Genomic DNA, 23,693 nt, shown 5'->3' on the forward strand with positions numbered 1-23,693 from the left:
TTGAGAAGCACATTTTATAACTTCCACCTGTTAGTGGCAACGACAGTTCTTGGGCGATGAGGAAATGACTACCAATATTGTTTATAGTTAACTTTCAATGTGAACACCGCAAGATAATCACTGCACAAGTGGGCTCCTATCAAAGTTTGGTGGAGGGATAACTTCTATTGATACAGGCCAGATTAAGATAAACACCTCTTCCCCCCCCCCCCCCCCCCCCCTCCCACACTTTAGCAGTGGTTCATTCTGATTTAGAACAAATATAATATTTGAACGTGTGCTTCTCATGAGGGACTCAAAATTCTGCCCAACCTAAACTGTTAGCCAAACACACAATGTATTGATTGTGGCTCACTACACGCCCATTTGAAGAGTATTGAGATGCTGACAACGGGTGCAAGGAATCCACTTTAAAATACTGAGCAGATTCATGATTTAAGTAATACAGTCAATAAGGAAAATGTATCGGGTTACCAAATATTACTCTGTATGAGCAGCCATTTTATTTTGGCGAAAGAGTTAACACGATACTCAATTGATAGGCAATTTATTTAATCAGTCATTACCACACATCTTAGTCTACAAGGAGTCATGTTTCCTTCAATGTCAGTGCATTTCACAGGTCAGCAAGACAAACAAGTAATATTCCAAACCACCAAGTCGACGTGTAAAACACCATTCAGGGGTCTGCGCTACTAATGTCTTTCTTCAAAACAGGAAAGAGCGCAACAAATACCCCAAAACTAATCCATATTTACATACGATCGAATCATTCATAACGGTGACAGGGAAACAAACAGGGCTGGATTACAGAACTGGCACGCAGGGCATATGCCCCGGGGTCCCCGACCTCAACGGGTCACTTCCCCTTGGAGGTCCCCAGATATATGTAGAATTGCCCAAAATGAGCTTTAAAAAACAGCTAAATGTACTCAGGCCAAAATGTGTAGAACAGCAGTGTGAAACTGCTATGAATTAGCTGACTTCCAAATGCAGTAATCCATCCTTGGGGGGAGATGCTATAATCTTGGACTGGAAGAAGCACATAGGAAGAGATTGCTTAAGGCACCATGACGTGGAGAGTAGGTTATCAATGCGGAGTTAAAAATCACATCCCATGCTTCAAGCAGGTCTTTGCATTCTACCTATCAAAAAGGGGTTGGGGACACCTTTCCAGGCTGATATTGACTGCATTAGTGTTCATGAGACTCCACTTCTGTGTATTTTACATACATTTGTGGAGGGGAATGACAATTTGAGAACCGTAGCTTTTGAAAAGAAACACCGCGAGGGCACGATCGCATTCAAAACCAACAAATAAGGTGACGATATTAGTTATATTCTGTTCTCCAAATTAGAACAGACTGACTGAGATATCCAGGAGGTTAACATTCATTCTTAAACAGAAAAATAAGTAAAACATTTGTTTGCATATGAAAACAAATGAATTTGGTTAAAAGCTTTAACAAAACATTAAATTGTGGAATTCAGACATAGTAACCAGAGTATAATACTTGCAGTACACAAAGGGGGGAGAAAAAAAAAGACATTGCTCATCATGTGTCCCATTTTCCGAAATTCCTCAAGCAAGGAAGGAGAACTAAATCCCTTTGGGACTGCGAAAGAAATGATTGTGACTATCATACATCTCATATCAACAAATGCGTTCACTTTGCGGGCCTAAATCGTTAAAATACTACCTGGATCATGCCAAGCCTGGTCATTCATTCTGAACGATGGAATCATCCAATTGGAGACGTCTGAGCAAAACCAAAAGGAGTAATGTCATTCGTTACCTACAGTCTGAATTCAGGAACATTGTCCCCATTTTAAACTTCTTCATTGTAGTGACCGGTTGTGTGCGCGTCTTATCCAAGCTGTGTCGTGAGGCACCATACGGAATTAAACTCACTGAAACAGAGAGGGACTGTATGCACATATCCAATAAGAACTCATTTTCCATTGTAACGCGTAAAAAAAAAAAAAAAAAAAAACATTGTCACGTGCCCTAATGAACATGACCCGGGCCTTGCCAATCACGTCCCAAAGTATGTCTATCCAGTTCACACCTTCGAACGTCAATTGTGTACTTTGAAAGATGCACGTTGATTCTCGGTCTCGTGTGCGCCATCACTGTAAAACAAAACAAACCTCCCTCTGCTGAACCGTGATTCTTGAACACTTGAAACAATCCAAACGAGCGCGGCGTCATACGGTTGTTACGGCGACGTAAACGGAGTACCTTTTTATCTGTACAAGGAGAAATGTCCTCATTGAGTCGATTATACGAAAAAGTCATCAGCACAAAAGCCCGTACGGCGAGCGTGAGATGAAACTATATAGCCTGTCGTCATGTTATAGGGCTTCCCCAATACTTTTGCATCCGTATGCATGCATGCAAGTGGAGGTTGTGCTTTACCTCGACCGTTTAGGACTTCACCCCACACACACACAAACCAAAAGAGACCGTCAGTCTCGTGGCTACACCCGTTATTGATGATGGGATCTCGCTGACCGGTAGGACTAAGTTTTCAGAGTGGGTGCTTTCCACAGTGGTTTGTGGTACATCCAGCCTTCGCCCTAGCACAGAAAGAAGACATGACAAAAAAATAAAAAGTACAATCTGTGAGATTTCCGATTACTCAATTGTCATTTCAACCTATAAATGTCTGAAAGAAGAGAACCCATTATAAATATCCATATTAAAATCCATTTATTCCTGAATATAAACTGTAAATGCCCCATTAGATATATGTTCATTATCCTTGCATTCTTCTCGGAAATGTCGGTGTCAAAATGTCTGACCGCTTAACAAAACACAATAATAATAGAACGTTTCCCAAAGAAAAATGTGTGCGCTTGCTTCAGCTGTACAACAGCATGTCTGCCCAAAGCTCCCCTAGGTCTTGCTGGAGCAAGCACGCTAAATACAAAAAGGTTTGTCAAGATTATGTCCTTACATACCTCGCTCTCAAAATATCTGGTCCTCCATGGGGTCTCGGTCTCAGTGCGGTGTCTCTCCTCGGTCCTCTGTCTCTCCTCCAGGATCCTCTTGTACTCCGTGGCCTTCTCAATGTCTTTCTGACGCAGCGACTCAGTCACGTGCTGCCACAGGCGCCTAAAAAAACCCAGAGTGATCCATTTGTATCATGACTATTAAATGGGACAAGACACAATAAATCAACAATACAGAGGCGACAGCGCCAGAATTAACTAAACATCTTATTCTACAGTCCTCATTTATGCCACAACCTCACATGAAAGCAAATCTGAGCATATTAATGCAAATAAGAATTTACTTTTTTTTGTCTAACCTTGATTCAGTTGGTCCTTGCTTGTTGTTGGGGCGCACCCGCTTCTTGGTGACGGGCAGCTTGGTGACGTCCACCATGCGCGTGTCGCCGTTCTGGTAGCTGAACTCGAGCACACCGTTCCACTCGCCCTGCACGCGGCACACCACGGCGTTGGTAGCGTTGTGCTTCACCTCCGCCGTCACCCTGCGTGCGGCGCCACAAGAGCAGAAGGACACATGGCCAACGATATCAACCAACACAGCCCCTCCACGCAAACTACGCAAAACCATTTGAGGTCAATCCAAAGAGTTGTGGCTTTTGTACATTTTTCAAAAACACCAACTCAAAATCAATTCATCTTTATTTAGCCAGGATAATCCACTCCTCAACAGTCACTGTGTTCCAGGGAGTTCTAGGATCCATTAAAAAAAATTAATAGTTTAAATCTAAAAACACACAGTAACATAACATGGAAATTACTTTATGAAGCTGTAACGGCACAGGGACATAAACCTAACCAAACGCCAATGCAACAATTTATTGACGGCATTAGAAATTCCTCTGCAGGTGTGTGCGAGCTCTGAGGGGCACTCACTTGTGCAGTTTGCCTCCGTAGAAGGGTTTGGTCTGGAAGGTGATGACTGCGGAGTATCCCGACTTGGTGCAGTTCACATTTACCTTTCCCCCCAATTCCACCCAGGGCACGGTAAGGATGGAGCGGGCGTAGGCACAGGGCAGCGTGAACGTGTACTCCTCGTCATGCTCCAACAGGTATAGGCAGCCTACACGTACAGATTACATTATGGTTTATATCCTGTTAGAATTAGACAGATGCATATTACAGACCATTTTTAGCCAGGGGTTTAGCACCAACCACTCTGGTTCTAGCATGCACAGACGGTGGAATAATCGATACCCAGTCTCTGGCCGGCCTTACCTTCCCCGATCATGGACACCCCGATAGACATGCCCATGAACTTGCTCTTGGTCCACACATGGGTGTTGACGCACATCTGCCTCTCGGGGCACTCGGCATAGAAGCCCGACACGGGTGGGTGGTGAGACACCTGCTCAGCCACGAAGCGCAACTGGTAACTGCCGTTCTCCCCCTCGGTGGTGGGGCTTCCCTGGGGAGGAGAGGAGAGCGAGGGGGCATCCTTGGCGGGTTCCCCTGACCTGGGCACCTTCCAGGAGCAGTGGAAGCTCTCGCCGATGATGGGGTTGTAGGGCTTCTTGGCGATAGCGCCCTTGCGGCCTTCGTGGAAGGAGGTGAGGTAGTACTCGACGAAGCACACCATGCGCTCCTCAGGCCCTTGGCCGTCTGTGATGGCTACGAACAGGTCCGGGTGGGACATGAAGTCAGCGTACATCTCTAGCAAGGAGCGCTTCTCCAGGATGAAGGTGGGCAGCACCACCTGAGGACACAGAACTATTTATGACCTTTAATAAAGCAGGTGAGTTGACAACTGTTCAATAACCTAGTGTGTGATCTATAATGACAGGTAGCTATGAGGTAAAGATGATTATAAAGAAATCTTCAATTTTAATTTGAGGTCATTGAGAACACATTGACTTTATGACTTGACTAACCACCATCCGACACCCAACAGGCTTTGAGCCTACACTAGCTGCTGCTGACCATGGGAAACTGAATTTCACTGAAGTAGAGCTGGGACGATGACCGAAAATTATCAACACCGATCACTTAGTGCAGGAATTTTGTAACCTATACTAGAGAAATGTGAAGTTTGAAACAAAATAAGTTTGCTAATATGGAGGATTGTTAATGGGAAAACTGATGTCTAAAACTATCAAACTACTGGTATTAGTTTGAAAGATAATACCAATAAAAACTGGTGCACATTACCTTTAAAACGTATCATTCTATTTATTGTTATCGCATCAATTCATCACCCAGCTCCACTATGAAGTCAACAAGAGGAGCGAAACGACAAACCGATGCATTTCTTAACCCCAATAATGCAGTCCTTTACAATAGCCAATCAGAGGACGGGAAACAAGACACTACTATGGTCTGTTGTATGTATGTTTCAGGCTGTGTCCGGGTGGGGGGGGGGGGTGGGGGGGGGGAGGGTGCAGCTTTGTGAAACTCGACCTACCCGTGTGAGGTCCATGCCCAGCTTGAGCTGCGAGAGCAGGTGTAGGACAACACTGCGCTCCTCCTCCACCGCCACCAGTTCCTCCTCCTTTTCCGTGAAGGCGTTCTCCACCTCATCCTCCCCGTCAATCTCCTCCTGCCAGGGGATACAATATTTACTTTGAGAACAACAAAAGTTGTGGCTTGCATCTTGAAAAACAGTCAAGCTGAAGCACAAACAATAAAAGGCCATGATTGAAAATAAAAAGGCCTTTATTTAGTTATATGTACTTTACCATCCTCATCTGACCATGAACACGTTGTTAGATAGACAAATTGATCATTGGAAATGTTGATATTTATTAAATTATTAAATTAAAAGAAGTCAAACTGTCCTGTCCAAAGAGATACACCTACATCACTTTCCACATGGCCCTTTCCAGCACAGTTCCAGCAACTGTGCTGGATGCGTAACCAGGCCACCTTCATTCAGAAAGTCTAAGAGTATCAGTGCTGATCTAGGATCTGTTTTTCCTTTTAGATCATAATGAATATGATTATATGGATGAACCTAGATCAGCACTCCTACTCAGAGCTTGATACATACAGCCTCAGGTCAGTAGACTTTGGCTTGAGAGTGTGAAAAGCCCTTTTGGGTCTTGTAATGTTCTGTGTCCTCACCCCAGAGAAACTGCAGGGCTCCGTGGCACTCAGCTCCAGGAGGCCACGCTCCAGGAGTCCGCCCCCCAGCAGCCCTCCCTCAGTGCTGAAGCTGTCCAAGGGCCCGCCGTTCTTCAGGATGTCAGGCAGCTTGGGCTCCAGCCACTCGATGGTGGGCCCTGTAACAATTGACACAGTGCCCTTCAGCTCAGAGGTACTCATGCTAGGCTACAAGGCTACACTACGAGGCCCCTTAACTACCGGACCAAAACTAGGTTGTATGCAGCGACCATTCAAAAAAACAGGCTGGCTCGACGGGGTGGCTGGCTGGCTTGTTCCTCTGACAGTTCCCCAGGACCACAGGATGGAGACATTAACCCGATCCCCGGTGAGTATCGAGATACGTTTCATGCCCCGCCAACAGGAAACGTCCTCGCTTGATTGGTGGGTTAGCATTAGGGTATTTCTATGGGTGTTTGGGAGGGAGGCGAGACCCATTCAAGCATGGCCCACACAATCCTTGACAACTTTTCCTGATTGGCTAGTCTCCAGGTTCAGTCCTGTTCGTGGGCCTAATGAAATATGGTTGCCAGGTAACAAGATCTCTTACGATCTCCTACGTTAAACTGGGAACTTGTGATGGATTTTCCCCGTTTCCCCTATTCCACAATGTCTGGTTCGCTCTGTCAATAGAAATGGCTGAGATCTTAGCAGCCATACTACTTTTGGTAAGTCTCTTGGCTGTCAGTATGGTGCTGTGTGAGCAAAAAGGAAGAAAGGTAGTTAATTGGGAGAGCTGTTATTACTCAGTTACCCAATGAGAGATCTGGTTACCACCCTAGACAGTCGGTAAGAATTAGCACCGCTCCTTCATAAATTATTGAAAATAATTCCACTGTCGGCTTTCGGAGTACATCTGGACTGGGAGAGTTTACATGTGCAATTCCATGATTTGTGAGGTAGAATTGTGCAAGCACATGATGGGTGTCTAGTACATGTCGCATACAAACTAAACACGACTAAAACCATTCTTGGAAACAAACCACCTTTAATCCATGTAGACTTCCATGGCTAACTTTGAGCAATGGGTCAAAGAAAAGGTAACTTAAACCGTTTCTACCTTGCTCTCTTCAGTGGTAAATTAACCTGCATCTAGAGGGCAAATCTGAGAAAGCCTGGCAATAAAGATCTAAAACTAACTGTCCTTTTCATTAGAGTTCATCCATAAATTAACACTCATTACTGTCACCAGTAGTGACCTTCTCCCCATCCCCTCCAGCCTTCACCCTCACCTCCCAGGGAGCTCTTCTGGCGGGCCACCTGCTGCAGCTGCAGGATATGCAGGCAATCGTTGAGGCAATTCATGGTGGCCATGGAGGTGGCCTTGAGCATCAGCAGGTCCTGGTCCAGTGGGGAGAGAGGGCCCGCGGCCAGGGGCAGGCCCTCGATGGTCTGGATCAGATCTCGGTGCTGGCCCTGGGCCTGGGTCATCATCTATGAGTAAGAAGAGCGGAAGGAACCGGAGGAGTGCGTTGATACAGATGTATAAATGTGCTTACCGTATTCGTCATTAGATTAAAACAAGAAGTCCCTGTAACCTAGTCCTAGATGAAAGGTCTTCATAAAATGACAAAAAAAAGCTGGGTCAAAAGACTAAGAGAATACCCTCGAAGACAAAACACATTTCAAATAAGGCAGAAGAGATATTCTTCTCTCTACCACCGGCTATTCCTGTTGAGACGCAAAGTTATTAAAAAAAACATTGATGGAAAATAAATACAAAACACAGAGAAAATAATTAAAGCTATGCTAAACCCCAGTTCTATTTTGGTTCATAAGGTAATAGCTACCGTCCCTATCCCCAGCCTACCTCTCTGGCGTCAAGCAGATGGTCAGGCAGCAGGGACCTCTTGGAGGAGTACAGCGAGGAGCCCTTGTGGAGCTGAGTCATGCTGAAGAAGGAGGCCACGTTCTGGTTCTGGAGCTGGCTAGGTCTGCGCTGGGACAGGGGCGAGCTGGCGCTCCCTTGAGACGCCATGGAGTAGCTGCGAGACTTGGGCGGAGGGTTACTCTGGACAAAGACAGAACATGTTTGTCATACAGTGCATCTCATCTGTGATAGGATGTTGTGAAAAGTATATTTTGATCATTTGAGCTTGTGGAATGTAAGTAAAGTTACCCCTAGATGCTGATATTGGGTCAGTTTAGCATTTCCCTCACTAATGGTTACAGCATAGAGATAGAAGACTCATCTTTGTATCTGTGCCATTAGTGTGTGTGACAGCATGGGCAGTGACATTAAGGCTTTGTCCATTGTCTTCTTTTACATTTAACATTTAAGTCATTTAGCTTCTTCAGCTGATTGCACTCAACTTATAGGAATCCCCACCAGTTGACTACTTTCAAAATGGTGGAAGCCCTCAATGGAAAAGTCCATGTTAAAACAAGTTATATCAATGATAAGTCCCCTCTCTATTAGTTATGGTTAGGATTGTGGGAGGGGAAGAGGATCCTAGATCTGTACCTAGGGGAATTTTAACCTATGGTGCCATCTTGTTTGTGACCATTTGTGTTACCTTATGGTGTCATGTCAATGTATAATGTAAAATGTTGATTGTCTTCAACTCAAGTGCTCAAGATGCGAGACGAATTAAGGCCAATAATGTGAAGTACTGAATCAAGTTATGGTTACGCCACAATTTATCCAAGAATAGAGATAGCATCATTCTTGTGGTTTGTCACATTCTGTCTTATCAGTATTTCAATGGAAAGTGGAAATCTGTTAGGAAGGAAATCCCACAGTAATGCTGACTCACTGACTTCAGCCAGGAAAGTAAGATCAAACCTGTTTGTCTTATAAGGAAGTGTCACACACCACACCCCCCCCCCCCCCCCCCCCGTTTGTCTGCCATGATGCAGCCAGGCGTGTCTTTGGCGCATTACAACACTACACTCAAAGGCTGGCATCTCGGATGGTCTTGGCTCATAACTAAGCTAAATGAATAGTAGCTCGAGTTCCCCGTCAATATGTTCTCATTATCAAGCACAAACACTACTACATCTAATCTAAATACAAGACATCCGCTCTGCACTTCTGTTATGAAGCTCATGTTACAGGCAACCATGGACACGATCAATGGGATTGCATAACAAAACGAGCTAGTAGAGTGTTTGGATCAAGGGAAAACATTGTTGCGAGTGAGAAAGAACTTGTGGTGGGGAGTGCGTGTGCCCGTCTGTGTACGCATGCAACTGTGTGTATATGCATCTGCGAAAGTGGGTGTGTGTTAGATGAAAAGACCTTGCCTTTACCTTCCCCATGGCCTCAGTGTGGTGCTGCGTGCAGATCTGCAGCCGGCTCACCCAGTGCTGTCTCTCTTTGGCATCCGTGGCTGGGACACACACAACAGCACCACAGGGTCACACTAATTAGTGCACACCGTTGCAAAATGTTTTGCAACTGAACATGAGTTTCCTATTGGATATGTTCAGTTAGAGTGCATCCCTGTTTCGGTCAGCTTTCTTTAGTTTGTTGCCTAATAGTGAGAACTCATTAGTGCAGCCGAGTGAATCTCTGCATGGATCAATAACGACAACGTTATCCCTCTCTTCATAAAGTCTTGGTCCAATAGTCTGACAGTGACTATATGTGTATCTTGCCTGTCCAACGACTGACTGATGCATTTAGGATATAATAACATTGTGCTGAAATGCAAACATGTCCTGTAGTAGGCAACTCCTACAAGAGTGTCATGTTGTATGAGTTGTTGTAGCTGTTTTGATTGGCGAGTGTGAGAGACAATAGTGTGCGTGTTTCACCTCGGAGCTTGTATTGTTCCCCACTTATGGCGTTGACCGTGAAGGTGTGGGAGTCCTCGTCGCTGGGGGATATGACCGCCCCTGCCAAGGGGAGTGTCCCGCGAGGTTTCTGGGGCCTGGACTGCTCATTGACAAAGTACTCCAACAACCCTGCCTCATTGTTGAGGACAAAGAACCTGCACGAAGAGAAGAACGTTCAATCAAAAAGATTTACATTTGAGTAATTTAGCAGACGCTCTTATACAGAGCGACTTACATGAGAAAACAAGGTTGAGTGCCTTGCTCAAGGGCATATACAGATTTTTCATCTGGTCAGCTCAGGGATTCAAACTAGTGACCTTTTAGTTACTGGCCCAATGCCCTTGAGCTCAAGATGCTTGTTGGCAAAACATTGAATCTATTCAATAGTATGTGTAGTCGATTTGATCATATTGTAAATACTTTTATTAAATGCACATAGCATTGTTTCATCAATGTTCTTCAACCTGGGCTGGCCACTCACCTATATTGCCATCCTGTTACCAGGTTGGTGTATTTCATCAGGCAACCATCAATATTTTCCATGTGGTCACTGAACAGAGCAGAGATTGAGAAAATTATTGACAGTTAGCAAAAAAACAAGAAGCTAGTTATGCTTCAATAACAGCAGTGGGTTGGCAAAGTTCAACTCCAAATGAACCTCTGATTCAACTCTGGCTAGCCTGTTAATGAACTAATAGCGAAGTCAGTAAACTCAGCTAAGAAAAGCTAGAAACCATAGCTGGCCAGCCAACTAACATTTGACCAAGGGCTTGCTAATTATAGTTACCAATTGAAGACGTGTTGCACTGCCTATTAGCCAAACACATCACTGCAGTTAACTAGGTTAGCCAGATATGGCTAAATCAGAGAATTAGCCTAGCTAGCTAGACAGTCATCATACCTGTACTGCCAGCCTTTAGAACTCCCTCTCCCAGAACTACCAGGAATCCCTTTCTGGGGAAAGACATCCAGTTTCCCTTCACTGTCCGATATTCGTAGTGCACTGGCGGTTTCCCCTTGCATAGTCATAGCCAACGTTATAGTTAGCGAACAAGCTACAAACCGTGCCAGAAACGCTAGCCAGGTGGCTAGCTAGCTTCAGAGCTAGCCACACATCAAACGCTAGACTGATTTGCTAACTCGAAGGCCTTGCTCACAGATGGACTTTTTCTGCTTATGGCGTGACAAAACACATCGTTTTTCCATGAACGACAGCTATCTAAACGACTGATTAAGTCATCCATCACAACATATTCTTATAAAAACAGTGGCGTGCTAGGTTGTTAGCTTGGTGTTTACATGATCCAAATCGCTGCTAGCAGGCTTCACGATGACGCGGTCCTGAAGTCATGTGATTCAATTCCATGAAAGGACTTCCGTATTGGCAAAAAAGGGGGAATATTTTACCATACAAAGTTTGTCGAATTCTACAAATGCAACCTATCTTCAAATATATCCTGCACATACCCCATCGAGCTACCGCCAGCATATATTCCAGTCATGTTGCATGACAGACAGTGAGAATTTTGTTTTTCCTCCGAGCTCTGCAAATCGAGAAAACTATAGTACTTTCTCCATGCATTAATGTTCGTCGTGGTGACACACCCAGAATAACCCTACTGTTATCTAACGCGTACAAACCTTTCCCTTCTTTTATAAACACGTTTAAAAAAGGGCGGTGTGCTAAAAAAGAATGTGCTGCCCACACGACTATGGCGTATAAGGAAGTTATGGTTATAAACACGGCATTTTACTGATCTGTTAACACTGTTAAAGGAATCGTGCCTGCTACTCTACCTTAAAAATGCCTGCTAAGAAAGTGTGCATCGTTGGATCTGGAAACTGGTATATTTATGTGCTTTCTCTATTTGCATGTGCCTGCATTCGACAACATTGTATCGTCATTAATTCCACTGATTTATTCATAATGTAGCCAACTAAGTGCTGATATTTGGCTAAATTTACAACTTGCGTGTAGTTTCATAGAATATCAAACATAACGTTTGATTTACATTCATTGAATGTAAGGTTTGGGGATATGCAAGCCATTCCGTGTACTGTTATAATCTGGTTATGGTACCCCCAGGATATATTTAGCATGTTCATTTTGCGACTGGGATTTTGAAAATATTAATGGTGTTATTTCATTGCCCTTCAATCTGTTTTCATCATCACCTAGGGGCTCTGCGATAGCCAAAATCGTCGGTCACAATGCAAAGAGATCCAACAGGTTTGACCCCATTGTCAACATGTGGGTGTTTGAAGAGATGGTCGAAGGCAAAAAGTTAACAGAAATCATCAACACAGAGCATGAGAACGTCAAATACCTACCGGGTCACAAGCTTCCCAAAAATGTGGTAGGTATTGTGTTTTGTTTAATATGATATTTTTTCCCCTCAAGATTACAAATCATTGAGTTGGGCAATACATTGGACTTAACATTATCTCCTATCTCCGGACATGCTTTGTGGTTGTGTAAAAGGACACACACAGATAGTGAGTGAAGTTTGACCTATACAGAGCTAACAACATGTTCTCAAGAACCCAAGGCATTAACAAGGCATTCTGCCTTATCCCTAGGGTTCTCAGCTATAAACACCGTTTACCGGTGGGCCCATTTAAACTACAATCCCATCTCTTTGTTTTAAAGTTTAGAAAACTCCAATAATCATTGCTTGCAATGTGGTTTTTGAAACATGGAATAATCTTTCATATCAGTGAGAAGTAATCTTTCAAATATAAAAGATAACGCTTACTGTATCAGGTTTGCACAGAACCGTAGGGCTGTGTGTATGCGCAGTATGGGATCAATATCATGCCAAATGTGTTCCTCCAGACCACAAACTACATTTCCTTTCCAGTTACGCTTACACACAGGTGTTTAAGCACGCTAGATAGCTAATTAACACAGGTGGTCTTCTCTGCCTTCCATCAGTCTTCCTTAAAAAAGTGCTTGTAACATGGCCATGTGGGAACACAAACCCTAACCGTATAAAATAGTGCTGGTGTAAGAAATCTATACAGTTGCATGTCAGGATATTACTTTTGACAATATATCATGTAGTTTTGAAAATATTGCAATATAATTTTTTTGCTAGTTGTTTGTAGCTAAACCAAAACTGCAGTACTTTTCCTTCATAGCTTGTTCTCCATCTTCTTTTTATACTTTTTTACAAATTGCGAGCCAATTTGTTTTCAGTAGTTTTATTCCCATGACTGATCCAAACTTGTTTTCTCATGTTCTTGCTTGTTCCACTGCAGCTATGATAAACAGTTTGGAACACTGAATCGCAATAAAATCACAGTGGCGAATCGCAATACATAGAAATGTGAGAATCGCAATACATATCGTATTGGCACCTAAATATTGTGATAATATGGCATTGTGAGGTCCCTGGAAATTCCCAGACATACTATAAAGGTGTGTAGAAATTTACACTTTAGGTTTTTGGGTAATTATTTCTCGCTGCTATAAAAGATACGTCCCTTATATTTCCCAAACCGTACCGCAAGCGATGCATGTTAACGTTCAGAATGAACATCGAGGCTCTTAACAAAACTCCCCCAGCCAGAATATACCTTCATGAATAGATTCTAAAGGTAGTTGGCATCTTTGAATGGCCTACCAGTCTGACATACCTTGCTTTCCACTGTGTCAAAACGTAATGTGTGTGTTATTGTATCCAGCCGCCCCTTATGTCAATTCCTTAACCGACCATGTAACAAAATAACATTATATAACGTCTTGTAATCACAGGAGGTTGGTGGCACCTTGATTGGGGAGGACGGGATCATGGTAATGGCTGGAGCGGGGAAATAATGACAGGGCATCAAACCCATGGTCTCTACGTGTTTGACCGCATTGCGTCCGCTCCGTTCCAGCCATTGATTATGAGCCGTCCTTCCCTCAGCAGCCTCCATCCACTGCGTAATGTAGATTCACGATAAATGCTACTACATAGTAACATCCATCATGAATAGTACAGTGTATCATGCTATCTTTTCGCGCTCCGGTTTACCAGGTTGCTGTTCCAGAAATCACAGAAGCGGTGAAAGGGGCCAGCATACTGATCTTTGTCATTCCACATCAGTTCATTGGGAGGCTATGTGATCAGATGAAACCTCATATTGCACAGGGAACCATTGGGATATCCCTCATCAAAGTAATGTCATTTACCTCTTTTTCACACCAGCTCTCACTTAGAAAAAACAAATCTATACAATTTTATAAGTCTGACTTTACTCTGGCTTCTTATCACTCAGGGAAAGTCTCGGCTGTATGAATTTATCATCATGGCTATGATTTTACACTCATTATGTAACAGCAGCCTAGTCAAAAAATGCAGCCACCCAAATGCTGGTAACGAGGGTTATATGTTACAAAATGAGTGATAGAAGGCAGCCTAAGATCTCTTTTCTGCCCTGATGCCTATTCAGGGCATCGATGAAGGTCCCGAGGGCTTGAAGCTCATTTCTGACATCATCCGTGAGAAACTGGAAATTGAGGTTAGTGTCCTGATGGGGGCCAACATTGCCAACGAAGTGGCTGATGAGAAGTTCTGTGAGACCACAATTGGTAAGACATTTTTAGATGATTTTATCTACACTTTTGCTGTAATGTTTTGTGTCCTCGCTTGTGTGGCATCTCCCACTGATGCAGTTATGTGTACCTTAACTTTCTATCACTACCTAAACAGGAGCTAAGAATGAAGCAAACGGACATATCTTTAAAGAGCTGCTGCAGACTCCCAACTTCAGGATCACCGTGGTGCAGGAGAGTGACACCGTAGAACTCTGTGGGGCTCTTAAGGTAGAAATGACATTTCAGCAACTTTTGCTACATATAGTTACATCGTTAACGTAACTTACACAGGAGGCCTATGTTTCGTTGCAATGCACCTCTGTTTTATTTGCTCACATTGGCGAATAATTATTTACAAACCATGAATCCTAATATTGCTACAAAAAGAGTAGAAAACTGCAGATAACACTTATGGTTCCTTTCCCACTCTCTCCTTCCCAGAATATTGTAGCGGTAGGCGCTGGGTTCTGTGACGGTCTGGGCTTTGGGGACAACACCAAGTCTGCAGTGATCCGGCTGGGGCTGATGGAGATGATCGCCTTCACCAAGCTGTTCTGTAAGGGCCAGGTGTCCTCCGTGACCTTCCTGGAGAGCTGTGGGGTCGCCGACCTGATCACCACCTGCTACGGGGGGCGCAACCGCAAGGTGGCCGAGGCCTTCGCCAAGACGTCCAAGGTGACATATCTAGACAAATGCGACTCAAGGATGTGCCTCTGCTGTGACCAGTACAACTTTCACCTGTTTTGTCTGGTTGATAACAGTTAAGATTTTACTTCAAGAAACCAATGGAATGTTTGTGTGTGGATTAGAGGTCGACTGATTATGATTTTTCAACGGCGATACAGATTATTGGAGGACAAAAAAAGCCAACACCGATTTAATTGGCCTATTTTTACATTTTATTTGTGATAATGACAATTACAACAATACTGAATGAACACTTATTTTAACTTAATATAATACATCAATAAAATCAATTTAGCCTCAAATAAATAATGAAACATGTTCAATTTGGTTTAAATAATGCAAAACAAGAAAGTAAAAGTGCAATATGTGCCATGTAAGAAAGCTAACGTTTAAGTTTCTTGCTCAGAACATGAGAACATATGAAAGCTGGTGGTTCCTTTTAACATGAGTCTTCAATATTCCCAGGTAAGAAGTTTTAGTTTGTAGTTATTCTAGGAATTATAGGACTATTTCTCTCTGTACCATTTGACTATTGGATGTTCTTATAGGCACTTTAGTATTGCCAGTATAACAGTATAGCTTCTGTACCTCTCCTCGCTCCTACCTGGGCTCGAACCAAGAACACATCGACAACAGCCACCCTCGAAGCAGCGTTAGCCATGCAGAGCAAGGGGAACAACTACTCCAAGTCTCAGAACGAGTGACGTTTGAAACGCTATTAGCGTGCACCCCGCTAACTAGCGAGCCATTTCACATCGGTTACATGAGCCTAATCTCGGGAGTTGATAGGCTTGAAGTCATAAACAGCAGAGCTGCTGGCAAAACGCACGAAAGTGCTGTTTGAATGAATGCTTACGAGCCTGCTGCTGCCTACCACCGCTCAGTCAGACTGCTCTATCAAATCATAGAATTAATTATAACATAACACACAGAAATGCCAGCCTTAGGTCATTAATATGGTCGAATCCGGAAACTATCATCTTGAAAACAAGACGTTTATTATTTCAGTGAAATACGGAACTGTTCCGTATTTTATCTAACGGGTGGCATCCATCAGTCTAAATATTCCTGTTACATTGCACAACCTTCAATGTTATGTCATAATTACGTAAAATTCAGGCAAATTAGTTCGCAATGAGCCAGGCGGCCCAAACTGTTGCATATACCCTGACTCTGCGTGCAATGAACGCAAGAGAAGTGACACAATTTCACCTGGTTAATATTGCCTGCTAACCTGGATTTCTTTTAGCTAAATATGCAGGCTTAAAAATATATACTTCTAGGTATTGATTTTAAGAAAGGCATTTGTGTTTAGGTACACGTTGGAGCAACGACAGTCCTTTTTCGCGAATGCATCTATTATATGCAATGCAGGCCACGCTAGATAAACTAGCAATATCATCAACTGTGTGTAGTTATAACTAGTGATTTTGATTGATTAAGTTTAATGCTAGCTAGCAACTTACTGCATTCGCGTAATAGGTGAGCTCCTCGTGAGGCAGGTGGTTAGAGCGTTGGACTTGTTTTTTATTTATTTATTTTATTTATCTGTTATTTTACCAGGTAAGTTGACTGAGAACACATTATAATTTGCAGCAACAACCTAGGGGGATTAGTTACAGGGGGATGAATGAGCCAATTGTAAACTGAGGATTATTAGGTGACCATGATGGTTTGAGGGTCTGATTGGGAATTTAGAAAGGACACCGGGGTTAACACCCCTACTCTTACGATAAGTGCCATGGGATCTTTAATTACCCCAGAGAGTCAGGACACCCGTTTAACGTCCCATCCGAAAGACGGCACCCTACACAGGGCAATGTCCCCAATCACTGCCCTGGGGCATTGGGATATTTTTTTTTAGACCAGAGGAAAGAGTGCCTCCTACTGGCCCTCCAACACCACTTCCAGCAGCATCTGGTGTCCCATCCAGGGACTGACCAGGACCAACCCTGCTTAGCTTCAGAAGCAAGCCAGCAGTGGTATTCTGCTGACTAGTTCACTGTAAGGTTGCAAGATTGAATCCCTGAGCTGACGAGGTAAAAATCTGTCGTTCTGCCACTGAACAAGGCAGTTAACCCACCGTTCCTAGGCCGTCATTGAAAATAAGAATGTGTTCTTAACTGACTTGCCCAGTTAAATAAAGATTAAATAAAGGTGTAAAAAAAAAATCGGCGTCCAAATTTACAGATTTTCCGATTGTTATGAAAACTTGAAATTGTCCCTAATTAATTGGCCATTCCGATTAATCAGTCGACCTCTAGTGTGGATACATGCTTTAAGTAAAGTAACTAGCTATGTTGCATACTTCTCCAGTCTATTGAAGAGCTAGAGGCAGAGATGCTCAATGGCCAGAAGCTGCAAGGCCCACAAACCTCCGCTGAGGTGTTCAAGATTCTCAAGAAGAGAGACATGATCAGCAAGTGAGTACAACCGCTTTCACCTTAAAGCGAGTCTCAGCGCTATGGCTTTGCTTGCTCTCACACAGAGTATCTGCGCCTGTGCACGTGTCCGCTTCACGCTGTTACAACATAATGGCTATGGGACCAAAATAGTGCTTCAACGCTCTTGTGGAAATTGGCCCAATGTTTTTGTTTGCTTCGTGAATTGCTGAGCCTACCTTTTAATACATTTAATGACCTGAAAATGTTCCCCTACTCATTCACAACATACATGTTCATCAAATTACCTGCAAGTATGAACTGAATCTCTCCTCAACATATGTGTGAGTGCTGCTAATGGAACCACCTCTTGCTGCATTGAGATTTAGTGCAATGTTTTGTCTTGTAGGTTTCCGTTGTTTGCCTCTGTGTACCAGATCTGCTTTGAGGGTAAAGCTGTGCAGGAGTTTATCACATGTCTGCAGAACCACCCTGAACATATGTGATCACTCTGGAACCGGCAGCTACGGAACCTGCAGCCACGGAACCTGCAGCTCCTCCAATGGTGTCGAGTGAAGTTTCCCCTAGATGCTGATCTTGTCAGCATTCCCCTATGGTTAGGTTGGGATTGGAGAGGGGAAGCTGATCCTAGATTTGTATCTATAGGGAAACTTCACCCCCGGAGCCACTTCCATTAGCACCATCATACCATCAGAGGGCAGCAGTGCTGCATAAATGCTCATTATAATACTGTAACCACAAAATATTCCTTTTCGTTTGATACTAAGTCTGAAGAACCACTACTTAACGTGCTTTGTCGAATATTCATATGTTTTGTGTTTTGATTGTGTATCAGCTTATCAACTAAAGCACTTGACAAATGTTAAGTAACCATTGTTGGTTACAAAAATGTTTTCTATTCATTTGACATTTTTACAATTTCTGGAACAAATATTCTCCCAAAAATTATTTTGATTAAAAAAAAGAAATGTATTGTGATTGTTTTGTTTCACTTCATCTTGTCACATGGGGGCACGCTTACTCTAGCTGCAAGGAAATGGATGTCACTTGCCCTTTTTTAAAACTTTGAAAGCCTTTCAGAGGATAACAGTGAACAATTACATATTTGAAATAGTTAAGATGAGGGAGAAAGAACAAAGAGAAGTTTATTTGATTGTCTAATGTTGTCCGTGCTCATGTTTTGAAAGAAAATGAAAGATCATATTATATTAATTTTAATTAGATGTTCCCCTGATGAAATACGGATTGATTATGTTTAACTGATTGATCAGCTTTTAATAACAATGACATTTATCTAGTTCTTGCCTTCACTTCAAAGATGTCCTACTTATCCTAGAGAACACAGATGTAAATGTAGCACAGATATCCCACAAACCCTATTCCCGGGAGTCTTCTGTGACACAACCATATCAGACCCAGGATTAAAGAACAATCGTGGCCCTTGTCTCTTCTGGCCGTATCACAGTGAGAAGAACAGAGGCTTAGTGGGATAGCGAGTAATCAGCTAGGCCTTTAAATGTCCCATCAGATCAGAGGGACCTTGATGCTTCCATCCATCCCTCCACGCTTCCACCTTGTCAGTAGCCACGACGTATCCAGCGGGGCAGCCGGGTTCACTCTTTCCTGGGTAACCTGATGAGGAGGAGGCCTCTTTTCTGGTTGACAGCTCCACAGACCGGGCTGCCCCAGATCCCACACATCCCTGGACATCAAAGAGCCCAACGGCAGGGAGACATGGAGATGGCAGAAGATGGACAGGCACCCTGTCCTCCACAGTTTCCCGTGGGACATGGGGCCCCAGGAGAGGACTTGTGTGGGTTCTTCCAGCAGGTTAGGCTCCCCCTCATCTCCCTTCACCTCCAACTGAACTGTCATCAGTGTTTTGATGTGAGAGCCTTGTGCAGGTTGAGACCCTGATCCTCTGTCACAAAGAGAATAGGTGCACATTCAGTCCTTGGCCTGAAAGAGCAGCTTAATCACCATGGTAACTGCACTGAGGCCAACCAGTCCCTACACAACACTGTCCCGTTGTGAGAGAGAGTGAGTCTTGGACTCAGGAGGAGAACGTGAGCAAAACAGAGTGTGCGGTCCGGATAGTTCATGGTTGAGATATCACTGAGTCTGCATGCTGCTGACAAATACATCTACTTATCCAATTATAACAGAACAAGTTGACAGTGTGACTGACTGGAGTTCAAACTCGGCTCTGCTGGCTGACACAAGACTGTGTTAGACTGCTGAGCTAAAGCCTAGGCATTCGCTTGAGGAACTAACACAAGTTGTCAAGCCTCAGGCAAGGTTACTCATTTAACCAGTGCGGTTCTGAACCACCTCTGTTACAGCATCAACAAATCAAGGCTGTCATTACATGAGGATTAATTCAACACTTTGCAATATTAAGTTACAACAAGTAGTGTTCGATGTGATTTACTGCGTGTAATGAGGTGGGGTGAGTTATTCACAGTTGGTTGATCACACCTGTGTCTCACATGGATGGTTCTGTCAGTGTTCCTCCTCCAAATGTTTCCCCCAGGCCTTGCAAGCTCTATATGGGCCACCCCAGGCCCCAACCACCTGGCTCTCACAACCTTAGATTTATAACAGTCGTATAATTCTAGTTCTGTGTGAAATCCCACACAGACTTTTGCAGAGGTTGATGGTTTTAAGTCCTCCCTTCTCTCAGTCTAGTTCTGTGTGAAATCCCATGCAGACTAGAATATCTGGCTGGGTAAGCTATATAAGCTGTGTCAAATAGGATGTATTTTCTTTCAAATACTTGATTATTTCACTTGTACTTCATCGAACACAGTATGAAGGAAGCAAAGGAGTAGGGCAAACCTGCACCCTATACTTAAAATGTACGCACGCATGACTGTAAGTTGCTTTGGATAAAAGCGTCTGCTAAATGGCATATATTGTTATATTATAAACTGGGTGGTTAGAGCCCTGAATGCTGATGACAGCTGTGGTATATCAGACTGTATACCACGGGTATGACAAACATTTATTTTTACTGCTCTAATTATATTGATAACCAGTTTATAATAGCAATAAGGCACCTCAGGGGTTTGCGGTATATGGGCAATATACCACGGGTAAAGGCTGTGCGATGCGTCGTGCCTAAGAACAGCCCTTAGACATGGTATATTGGCCATATACAGTTGAAGTCAGAAGTTTACATATATCTTAGCCAAATACATTTAAACTCTCTTTTTCACTATTTCTGACATTTAATCTGAGTAAAAACACCAGAGCTGGTGTAACTGAGTCAGGTTTGTAGGCCTCCTTGCTCGCACACGCTTTTTCAGTCCTGCCTAAAATGTTCTATGATTGAGGTCAGGGCTTTGTGATGGCTACTCAAATACCTTGACTTTGTTGTCCTTAAGCCATTTTGCCACAACTTTGGAAGAATGCTTGGGGTCATTGTCCATTTTGAAGACCCATTTGCGACCAAGCTTTTACTTCCTGACTGATGTCTTGAGATGTCGCTTTAATATATCCACATCATTTTCCTCCCTCATGATGCCATCTATTTTGTGAAGTGCACCAGTCCCTCCTGCAGCAAAGCACCCCCACAACATGATGCTGCCCCATGTGCAGTTGCAAACCATAGTCTGGCTTTTTTATGGTGGTTTTGGAGCAGTGGCTTCTTCCTTGCTGAGCGGCCATTCAGGTTATGTCGATATAGGACTCGTTTTACTGTGGATATAGATACTTTTGTACCTGTTTCCTCCAGCATCTTCACAAGGTCATTTGTTGCTGTTCTGGGATTGATTTGCACTTTTCACACCAAAGTACGTTCATCTCTAGGAGACAGAACACATCTCCTTCCTGAGCGTTATGACGGCTGCGTGGTCCTATGGTGGTTATACTTGGGTACTTATGTTTGTACAGATGAACGTGGTTCCTTCAGGCGTTTAGAAATTGCTGCCAAGGATGAAACAGACTTATGGAGGTCTACAATTTTTTCCTGAGGTCTTTTCCTGATTTCTTTTGATTTCCCCAAGATGTCACGCAAAGAGGCACTGAGTTTGAAGGTAGGCCTTGAAATACATCCACAGGTACACCTCCAAATGACTCAAATGAGGTCAATTAGCTGATCAGAAGATTCTAACGCCATTACATTATTTTCTGGAATTTTCCAAGCTGTTAAATGGCACAGTCAACTTAGTGTATGTAAACTTACTAGATTTGTGATACAGTGAATTATAAGTTAAATAATCTGTCTGTAAACAATTGTTGGAAAAATGACTTGTGTCATGCACAAAGTAGATGTCCTAACCGACTTGCCAAAACTATAGTTTGTTAACAAGACATTTGTGGCGTGGTTGAAAAACAAGTTTTAATGACTCCAACCTAAGTGTATGGAAACTTCCGACTTCAACTGTACCACACCCCTCATGCCTTACTGCTTGATTATGGTATTACTGTACCTGCCATTTCAGATAGGCTCAATTAAACGCTCAAAGTATTTGAAAGAAAACAAACACTAGTTGAATCCAGGTCTGCTATACCCAGTTTGTCTGTTTTTCAGAATATGAACAGTGATGCTGAATGTCAAAGGGGGAGAGGGGGAAGCAATGGCCCATCCTACATCCTCTCTGTACACACACAGCTAATTACAGGGCCTGCTCTCCTCAGCTGTCACTGACACAGTCTCTTTACATGTCAATGCCAGCCGAATGGGCCTTCATCACCGGCGCACCCTCCTTGTCCCAGGGCCCTCATAGGAAAATAAACCAGACAAAAATGCCTTGTCCTCGCCCCAGCTGCCAGTCTCACAGGGCAAACATGGCACAATGGCGCAGGGCACTGAGGCTCAGTCACAGGGCACGCACACACACACACACCCCTCTCTCCACCCTGCCCTACCCTTCATCTGCACCCACCCTATCCTACTCCATTCACAGGGGCATAACGTAGTCTTTCTGGGGTCCTCTCATCACGCCACGCCCCACAACCGCCCTCCTTTGTGTTGGTCTAGCACTCTGAGGAAATGATAAAGTACAAGGAGTGGGTGTGTATTTGTAGCGGGAACTTGTGTGTTTTTTTTGTCGGCCATTTGCCATTTGTGGAAGGGGAGGTAGGGCCTTGGCTAGGAGCCCGGCTGTGGTGTGGTGGTGTTGGCTGCATACAAACATCGAGGGTGAACACAGGCACATTTGTTTAGGCCTCCTCCCCCCTCACCTCAGGCAGCCTTGGGAGGAACAGTTGACAATTCCTAACCACACCAGCCTGGACTGCATACCCATCCACACACTGGGGATAGACAAGGCTGGTTGGGGACAGGAAGAAGAAAGGAATTTTACTTGAAGACTGGACAAAAGAGGCAATATCAAAACATTTTTTTAAGTAAGTTGACTTTGAAATAGTTTCTAAAACAAATGCATGACTTATCACTCAAAATGACAGTGGACTGTCTCTAAAAGAAATCAGGGAGGTCAGAGTTGTATAGCTCGCTCATGTTTTTATTCCACATTTTGTGCCTTGGTTCACCGGCATCTCTGTTCATCTCCTGGGAAGCAAGAGTTGCTAGAATCAGTGAGCTTAACGTTTCAGGATGTGGACCATTTATTTATCTATAAATTCCCTTTGTAGCTAACGAATGTTGATGGTCATGTAAAGGGCCTCTCTTCGAGCTTCTGATGTGAAATGGGACATTGCTTTTTTCCCAGTGGGACTGCTAATAACATGGCTTGGACATTCCAACATGTCATTGTAGCATGGGGCGATGCATGAATCCACTTAGTGTTCCTCTGAGAAAAAACATTTGAATAGACACAGAATCTATGTCCCAATTGGAACCCTTTCCCTTGCATTGCAGTACTTTTAACTAGAGGCTTGTATATTTCTATATTTGTTTATTTGTAGTTCTGTTCTTGTCTATTATGTTTCTGTATTATGTCATGTTTTATGCTTTGCGTGGACCCCAGGAAGAGTAGCTGCTGCTTTTGCAACAGCTAATGGGGATTCAAATAAAATCCCTGGTCAAAAGCAGTGCATTTTAAAGGGTATAGGGTGCCATTTGGGACACACTCAGAGACTGCCTCGACACTGAGCACGTTTCAGTAGACACAGACTGCCTCTACAACCCCAAGTCATCTCACTACACTGGGAGCTACACTGTCTTA

General features: G+C 43.6%; 2 protein-coding genes across 4 annotated transcripts; one reads left to right on the forward strand and one right to left on the reverse strand.

The window, feature by feature from the left end:
• Window positions 1-470: 470 nt before the first annotated feature.
• On the reverse strand, window positions 471-12,690 carry LOC124007941 (oxysterol-binding protein-related protein 11-like). 3 transcript variants are annotated; one of them, XM_046318830.1, is made up of 13 exons: window positions 12,648-12,690; window positions 10,373-10,441; window positions 9,871-10,046; window positions 9,364-9,443; window positions 7,922-8,122; window positions 7,344-7,545; window positions 6,073-6,230; window positions 5,414-5,548; window positions 4,231-4,708; window positions 3,889-4,075; window positions 3,315-3,497; window positions 2,965-3,118; window positions 471-2,580 (listed from the first exon to the last, which is right to left on the reverse strand). In XM_046318830.1, the coding sequence occupies exons 2-13, from the start codon at window positions 10,432-10,434 to the stop codon at window positions 2,524-2,526; spliced, it is 2,073 nt and encodes a 690-aa protein (XP_046174786.1). In that variant the 5' UTR covers window positions 10,435-10,441; window positions 12,648-12,690; the 3' UTR covers window positions 471-2,523. The 3 variants fall into 3 exon arrangements, with proteins under 3 accessions (XP_046174786.1, XP_046174784.1, XP_046174785.1); XM_046318828.1 differs by lacking the exon at window positions 12,648-12,690 and adding an exon at window positions 10,793-11,606; XM_046318829.1 differs by lacking the exon at window positions 12,648-12,690 and adding an exon at window positions 11,359-11,604.
• Window positions 11,267-18,534, forward strand: LOC124007942 (glycerol-3-phosphate dehydrogenase [NAD(+)], cytoplasmic-like). Its single transcript, XM_046318831.1, has 8 exons — window positions 11,267-11,736; window positions 12,071-12,248; window positions 13,914-14,054; window positions 14,329-14,467; window positions 14,589-14,701; window positions 14,915-15,148; window positions 17,477-17,583; window positions 17,951-18,534. The coding sequence occupies exons 1-8, from the start codon at window positions 11,696-11,698 to the stop codon at window positions 18,045-18,047; spliced, it is 1,050 nt and encodes a 349-aa protein (XP_046174787.1). The 5' UTR covers window positions 11,267-11,695; the 3' UTR covers window positions 18,048-18,534.
• Window positions 18,535-23,693: the final 5,159 nt, after the last annotated feature.

The sequence above is a fragment of the Oncorhynchus gorbuscha genome, linkage group LG21 (assembly GCF_021184085.1).
Source record: "Oncorhynchus gorbuscha isolate QuinsamMale2020 ecotype Even-year linkage group LG21, OgorEven_v1.0, whole genome shotgun sequence".
Classification (NCBI taxonomy): domain Eukaryota; kingdom Metazoa; phylum Chordata; class Actinopteri; order Salmoniformes; family Salmonidae; genus Oncorhynchus; species Oncorhynchus gorbuscha.